General features: G+C 56.3%; 1 protein-coding gene across 3 annotated transcripts in view; it reads left to right on the top strand.

Annotated features, from left to right (window-relative positions):
• The window catches only part of HDAC7 (histone deacetylase 7), a 37,555-nt gene that overhangs the window by 25,294 nt on the left and 4,693 nt on the right, over positions 1-7,568 (top strand). For all 3 annotated transcript variants that reach the window (XM_032248413.1, XM_032248415.1, XM_032248412.1), the window contains 10 exons: positions 42-215; positions 1,381-1,600; positions 2,931-3,064; positions 3,229-3,349; positions 3,587-3,636; positions 4,963-5,070; positions 5,305-5,360; positions 5,533-5,620; positions 6,719-6,838; positions 7,075-7,172. In XM_032248413.1, coding sequence (XP_032104304.1) covers positions 42-215; positions 1,381-1,600; positions 2,931-3,064; positions 3,229-3,349; positions 3,587-3,636; positions 4,963-5,070; positions 5,305-5,360; positions 5,533-5,620; positions 6,719-6,838; positions 7,075-7,172 — 1,169 coding nt within the window. The remainder of the gene's footprint in view (positions 1-41; positions 216-1,380; positions 1,601-2,930; positions 3,065-3,228; positions 3,350-3,586; positions 3,637-4,962; positions 5,071-5,304; positions 5,361-5,532; positions 5,621-6,718; positions 6,839-7,074; positions 7,173-7,568) is intronic.

Raw genomic sequence — 7,568 nt, 5'->3', positions numbered from 1 at the left:
GCTTTACCGTGGCTTCTCAGCCAGGTGTCTCCCCTCCCCAGAGGTCAGCCAAGCCGAGTGAGAAGCCCCGGCTGCGGCAGATACCCTCGGCTGAAGACCTGGAGACAGATGGTGGGGGACCAGGCCAGGTGGTGGATGATGGCCTGGAGCGCAGGGAGTTGAGCCACGGACAGCCCGAGGCCAGAGGCCCCGCACCTCTTCAGCAGCACCCCCAGGTATGGCAGTGCCCACCCGCCCCTCAGAAAATGTCCTCAGAAGACTCTGGGGCCTGGCATAAGATGGGGTAGGGAGGGAGATATGACATCAGGGCAGGTGGCAGCTCTAGGACCCACGGTTGCCTATAAGATCCTGGGTGCTGGATCCACACCAAGGTGTAGGCACACCACACATGCACACTCACACACCCAGACATGCTCATACACACAACAGCTTGCCAGTCTCAGGTGTGGCCATGTCCCTTTTCCAGCAGGGAGTCTGGCCTTTCCTGCAACCACACACGGTCCTGTCCTGGCATGTCTCCCCTCTATCCAGAAAGGTGGCTAGGGCAGGAGGTGGGATGAGCCAGGCTCCAGCATGTCCAGCAGAATGCACTCACTGTGGGAGTCAAGACCCAGTGCATTAGCTTTTGAGAGCTGTTGGGATACGTGTTATAGGCTGGGTGCCTTAGGCAACAGACATTCACCGGCTCACAGGTCTGGAGTCTGGAAGTTGAAATCAAGGTGTTGGTGGAGTCGGTTCCTTCTGGGAGTGTGAGGGCAGGGGCTGTTCCAGGTCTCTCTCCTTGGCTTGTGGATGGGCATCTTCTTCCTGTGGCTTCACATGGTTTCCCTCTGTGTGTGTGTCTGTTCAGATTTCCTCTTCCTATAAGGACCACAGTCATGCTGGGTTAAGGCCCACCCTAACGACCTCATTTTAATTTGATTACTTCTGTTTGTAAAGACCTTATCTCTGAATAAGGTCATGTTCAGAGGTACTGGGGGTTGGGACTTAACATATAAATTTGATGGTGGGGGACATAATTCACTCTGTAACACATGGTGACAGGCCACATACATGTTCTTGGATGGTTACACAGTCCAGGAGATGGGGACATCCTGGTCAGAGCAAGATCCAACACCCCTCCCCTGGTTTCTGGCTTTGGAGTCCCAAGGGTCTGGGGAGCTCTGATGGAATGGGTGGTCAGTCTGGGGTGCAAGCCTTTGAGGGGGCTGCTGGGGACAGGGATAGTCAAAGGCCAGAGCCCCACTGGCCGGCAGGTCTAGGTTTATTCTGGAATCTCTCTAGGAAAGGGGCCAATTTGGGGGTCCCCAAAACCTTTGGCAGATGTAGAGAGATCAGGACCCTGAGACACTGGAGACCAAGGCCCTGTCTTCCCCCCAGGTGTTGCTCTGGGAACAGCAGCGACTGGCTGGGCGGCTCCCCCGGGGCAGCACCGGGGACACTGTGCTGCTTCCCCTGGCCCAGAGCGGGCACCGGCCCCTGTCCCGGGCTCAGTCTTCCCCAGCCGCACCTGCCTCACTGTCAACCTCGGAGCCCGCCAGCCAGGCCCGAGTCCTCTCCAGCTCAGAGACCCCTGCCAGGACCCTGCCTTTCACCACAGGTGAGACCGGGAGGAGATTGGTGGGTGGAGGGAGGGGCCTGGTGGCATGAGTCCATCTGGGTATGGTGGTGTCACTCAGCATGTTTTTAGAGGCCACAGAGCGCTTAGCCTTGTCAGGCCCACATAGTGCCCATGGAGCCCTGGAACAGCTGGTTATTACGTTTGGCTGATGAGGACCAAGGCTCAGGAAATCTAAGGTGACAAGCTTGTGGTGAAATAGCAAGCGGTAGCCAAGCCAGGATAAGAATTCCAGGCTTCTGCCGATGCACTCAGCCCTTTTAAAAAATGATGTTTATTACTGTTGCTCTGCTTGTAAAAAGAGCTCAGAAATATTTTAGACATTTTGAAGAGTACAGAAAAACATAAGAAGAATAGAAAAATCACCAACCAGTGCCCCACAACCCAGAAGTAACCCCTCTGAAATTCTGTATTTCAGTTCAGTCTTTGTTCTGGCCATAGGTATATGTACAGATGCCATAAACACATGAACTACATTTTATATCTGCTTTATGTAGTTAACATAGTATGAACCCTTCTTGGCATAATTAATCTTTAAAACTGAGCGTCTCATAGTATTTCATTATTGCATTTCATTTTTACTGAGGGATTCCTTATCATTAGACATTTAGATTATAGCTTATTATTTTCCTTATGCATCAATATTCCCTCATGCTTGGGATTATTTCCCAAGGTTCACTAAAAAAGAGTAGGGTTCCTGGGTCACATGCGGTGAGCAGTTTGAAGGTGCTTGGTATCGTAGATGCACAGAAATTGACCCTCCCACCCACTATGCACAGGGCCCTCCTCTGAAAACTTCCCATGGCAGACTGAAATAGTCACTTCTCCAAAGCTGGATTTGTCTATCCCATGGTCCAGTGTCATTATGGGCTTCTTAGTTCCTGGTTTGGGGGTTTCCTAGGAATTCTTTCCCCTCCTGCTGCCCCTTGGTAGCCTCTTTGGGTTCATGACACCCGTGTGAGACGCTGTACGTTAGGCCTTATGTTTAGCTCTGCGCACTTGAGGGCTTGGTGCTGGGCCATGGAGCAGTTGCGTTCGCACGTGGGAAGGCCGTGGCTCCAGCAGCCGTGTTGGCTGGAGCTGTGTTGGTGTGTTGGCTGCCGCCACCTGGGGAAGTGTCTGGGCGCGTGTGGACAGGTTTGAGGTGCTGGGGCTGGCACTGGGGCTGGGGGCAGGATGAAATGCACGCCTGTGTGGGTGTGAGGGGTGTGTGCCCGCCTGGCTCTGTGTGGGTGCCTGCTGTGGTGGTGCTGTCTCTGCAGCCAAGGTCGTGGGACTCCCCAGGTCCCCACTCTGACCCTTGCTCCCGCAGGGCTGGTCTATGACTCGGTCATGCTGAAGCACCAGTGCTCCTGTGGAGACAACAGCAGGCACCCAGAGCACGCCGGCCGCATCCAGAGCATCTGGTCCCGGCTGCAGGAGCGCGGGCTCCGGAGCCAGTGTGAGGTGAGGAGGTGCGGGTGGGGGCCCAGGAATGGGTACAGGGAGGAGTTGTGGGAGGGCTGGGGTTGGGGGTCCTGGGGTCCATGTGAGATGAGGGGCAGATGGGGTGGTGGTGATAGGAGGGAAGGGGTGAATATGGGCACAGAGCTCTGTGGGCCCCTTCTCAGTGTCTCCGAGGCCGGAAGGCCTCCCTGGAAGAGCTGCAGTCGGTCCACTCTGAGCGGCACGTGCTCCTCTATGGCACCAACCCGCTCAGCCGCCTGAAACTGGACAACGGGAAGCTGGCAGGTAAGGGCCTAGTGGCCCTGAGCCCTGGGTCTCCTGTGCCCGCTCACCTCACCCAGCTCCCATGGGCTCCTGTCTTGGCTCTGCCCAGCTTGCCTCCTCCCCAGCCCTGGACGTCCCCACTCCCTTCCATAATCCCTCCCGCAATACCCACCTGGCCCTGCTATCCAGGCTCCCTGCTCCCGGTTGGGCCAAAGGCTGAGAGCGTTCACATTGATGTGGGCTGGGCTCTCCCCGCAGGGCTCCTGGCACAGCGGATGTTTGTGATGCTGCCCTGTGGTGGGGTTGGGGTAAGTGTGCCCAGGGGTCTCAGGGGCGTTGCCAGGGCTCTCAGCTCTCCTCCCCGTGGTTCTCCCAGGCCCAGCCCCTACAGAACCCCTGCTTGTTGTGGTTCTGCCAGACAGCGTGGGCCAGGGTCTTCCTGAGGTGCTCTCTGCAGTGGGAACCTCCTTTTGGACAGGCGTGTCTCAGCTCACAGTGTCCCCCAAATGCGGAGCCTAGCCTAAGCCTTGCCCCTAGAAGGTGTTTGGTAGCTGTTGAGCGAGGCTCCAGGAGCAGGGCCAAGGCTGGGGGATAGGTTCATCTCTCCCTTCAGAGCCCCCCATGGTTGGGTGTTGGCCCCCAGGCGGCTCTGTCTGCTGTGAAGGGTCAAGTTAGGGAACCGCAGCCTGGTCCGCAGATTTTGGGCTGCCTGGCGTGAGGTCACGGTGGCGCTTCCAGCGTCCTCGGCCATCCGGCACTTCCCTACTCTGGGACATTGCCCCAGACTCCCGAGCTTTGCTTCCTCAGTCCTCCCCCCTTCGTGAAGGGGCGTCCCGCCCGCCTGGCTCAGCTCCCCTCGCCTGACACTGTCCCTGCAGTAGTTTCTCAAGCAAGGTGTATAGAGGCAGGGGATGGAGGCCTGATTCCGGAGGGAGAGTGGGAGCTGTAGCTGGTGGGTGACGTTTGGGAGCAGTCAGTTCCCTATTCACGACTTCCCATTTCTTGCCACTTTCTGGTTTTTCCAACTGTTGTTGCTTCTGTTTTCTCCTCCCTCCTCTCCCTCTCTGTCTTTCTCTCTCTCTCTCTTTCTCCAGCCTCTTGCGACTCTCTCTGCCTTCCTCGCCTCTCTTGGTCTGCCTCGCCCTCCCCATCTCCCCATCATGCCCCCCGGCCCCTCCCTAGCCTTGAGGCCCAGGGACTGGGTTTGGGGGGCCTCCCAGCCTGGGCTAGGGGCCCTGAGTGGAAGACAGTGGTGCAGACGGCCCCTCCAGCTCCGACCGTCCCGCAGGGCCTGAGCAGAGTCAGCTGGGGCTTAAAACCCCCTCCCGGCCCAAACCCCAAGTCCCGCCCAGGTAACGCCATGCCCCCTCCCCTGACCGGGGAGGCAGGCGTGATGCTGCCAGCAGAGTGCTGGCCAGATAATGGGCTGGTGCTGGGACTTAAGCTGGGAAGAAGTCATGCTGGGATTGGGGGACACAGGAGGCCTTGCCTTTGGGCGGTGGGGCACTGGGGAGGCAGCGCTGTCTGTCCAGCTCCCTGCCCCTGGGGTCCTGGCCGTGGGGTGGGGACCCCCTTGGGCCCTGGCTCCTGTGTGAAGCCTTGGATGATACGGGCCCTGACTCTGGCTCCCGCAGGTGGACACTGACACCATCTGGAATGAGCTGCATTCCTCCAATGCAGCCCGCTGGGCTGCTGGCAGTGTCACCGACCTCGCCTTCAAAGTGGCTTCCCATGAGCTGAAGGTAGGAGGTTTGGGATGAAGGTGGACACACCACAAAGGAGGCAGCAGGGTGGGGTAGTGGGGAATCCAGGCCCAGGACCCAAGGCATCGTGTTCCTCTTAGAGATTGCCACAGGCATTTGGAGGGGAAATTGAGGGCTCTGGGGACCAGGTTGAGATTTGAACTCTTGGGGCACGTTCATGCAGCTGTGGGTCAGGGCTGTCTGTTGGTTGGCACACATACTTTCTTTTTCCAGAATGGTTTTGCCGTGGTGCGGCCCCCAGGACACCATGCAGATCATTCAACAGCCATGTAAGGCTAGGGGAAGACCTGGACGGGATGAGGTGGGGGGCACGCCCACAGGGCCTTCCTTTAGGGACATTCTCTCTCTTCCCCGAGCTTTCTCAGGGTGGGTCAACCCAGGGGCCTGGGAGGTGAGGGAATGTGGAGAGAATGGGCTGGCAGGACCTGTCTCTCCTCCCAGGGGCTTCTGCTTCTTCAACTCAGTGGCCATCGCCTGCCGGCAGCTGCAACAGCAGAACAAGGCCAGCAAGATCCTCATTGTAGACTGGGTAGGTGCCTGTTCCTGGCACCCTCCGATCTGATCTGAGAGCCCCGGGGAAAAAGCTCTGAGCCTGATGTTAGAGATGTGGCTTCATGTCTTAGTTCTGCATTAGCCTCCCTGAGCCTCAGTTTTCCCTTATGTAAAGTTTGGGTGAAGACAATACCCTCATCACAGTTGGGAGGTCCACAAGGGATGGTGTGTGGGAATGCATTCAGCCATCACAAACCCCCACAATGGGTAGGAGCTCTCATTTGAGTGTTGTCTTTTGAATTCTGTTGGCTTCTTTTGGCAGATCTAGTAATTTCTGCATTTCCTGTACAGGTAGTGATGATAAGAATAAGAACAGATAACATCAGTACACCACTAATCACATCCAGACACTGATGGTTTTACACATGATGGATTTAATCCTGACTATAACCCACTTTACAGGTGAAAGTGAGCACAGAGAGATTAAGTAACTCACACACAGTTGTTCGTAAGTCGTAAGATGGATTGGAACCCAGGCTGGTTAGCTCTGGAGTGCTTGCGTTTAACTGCTAGACTATTTCCCCTCTGCACTGACAGCTGTAAAAGAGATGTTTCTAAGCAGAAGTTGAGAATGGTGGAGGACCTTTGCACACTTGAGTCCCCACATGGTCCTGTGAGTTGAGTGTAGGGCCCAGTTCTCCCTAGGAGAGCTCATGTACCAGCCCCTCTGTAACCGAGCTTGGTTTCTGATCACCTCATCACTTCATGACTTTATGCAAGACAGAGTGGTTCCTGATGTGTGTAACCCTGGACCCTCCCCTCTCCATGCCACTAACCCCATGTCCACACAGTTACTCTCTCAGGTGGGCTGGCCTCAGATTGGGACACTTCTTCTCCTTCAGGATCTCATATTACAGCCAGCCTCGTCCGTCACAGAGAGACCGAGTTCCAGAGCCAGGCAGTGGATTATGTGGGACCACTCAACCATGTGGCTCTAGGAACCCCAGGTTCCTGATCCCCAGTCTAGGGTCCTGACCTCAGAATGGCCACTGACCTTGAAACCCTTCTAATTTGTCCTGGCCTCCCTCTCTCTACCTTCAGACCTTCCGTAATCACCGCCCATCTCCCTACACAGGACGTGCACCACGGCAACGGCACCCAGCAGACCTTCTACCAAGACCCCAGTGTGCTCTACATCTCCCTGCATCGCCATGACAATGGCAACTTCTTCCCGGGGAGCGGGGCTGTGGATGAGGTAACTGCATATCAGGGCCACATCTTCCAGCCTCATCGACTCTCCTCCTGGCACTTACTCTGCCTCTGTCACGATGAGCTATGTGATCCTGGGCAGATTGCCGAGGCTCTCTGATCCTCAGCTTCCCCACCTGGAAATGAGGAGGCTGGATGAGCTGGGCTGGCAGCTCTGACATGCTGGCATTCCCCTTCTGGGACTCCACTGTCCTCATGTCTCTCTTGCCTTCTGTTTTCCAGGTAGGGGCTGGCAGCGGTGAGGGCTTCAATGTCAATGTGGCCTGGGCTGGAGGCCTGGACCCCCCCATGGGGGATCCTGAGTACCTGGCTGCTTTCAGGTACGTGCTCTGGGGGCCCAGAAGGGCAAGGCCACCCTCTCCTGTCCCTTATCCCAAGATCACCGGGGTGGAGGTGGCCAGTTGGATTGTCAGCGTGTCCCTACCAGTTCCCAGACATGGTAGGTGAACACCAGTGGGAATAGGACACACAGAGAAGAACGCAAAAGTCAAAGGGCGCTTTGCAAAGGCATACATTACCAAGAGCCAGTGTCAAACTGATTGCTGGCAGATGGGCAGTGGAGTGAGCAGAGCTGGCACATTTAGTCAGAGAAGGCTGCCTACAGGAGATGGGCTTTGAGCAGGAGAGCAGAAACTTAAATTGTGGAGAAGGAGAGAAAGTGTATAATGTCCATATTGGGAGAGTAACTCAAGAAAAACTATTCTGGAAGAGGGGCT

Source organism: Sapajus apella, unplaced genomic scaffold (assembly GCF_009761245.1).
Source record: "Sapajus apella isolate SASKATOON/1434 unplaced genomic scaffold, GSC_monkey_1.0 scaffold66, whole genome shotgun sequence".
Classification (NCBI taxonomy): domain Eukaryota; kingdom Metazoa; phylum Chordata; class Mammalia; order Primates; family Cebidae; genus Sapajus; species Sapajus apella.
Note: the sequence above shows the minus strand (reverse complement) of the source record. Positions and strands in the feature narration are given on the sequence as shown.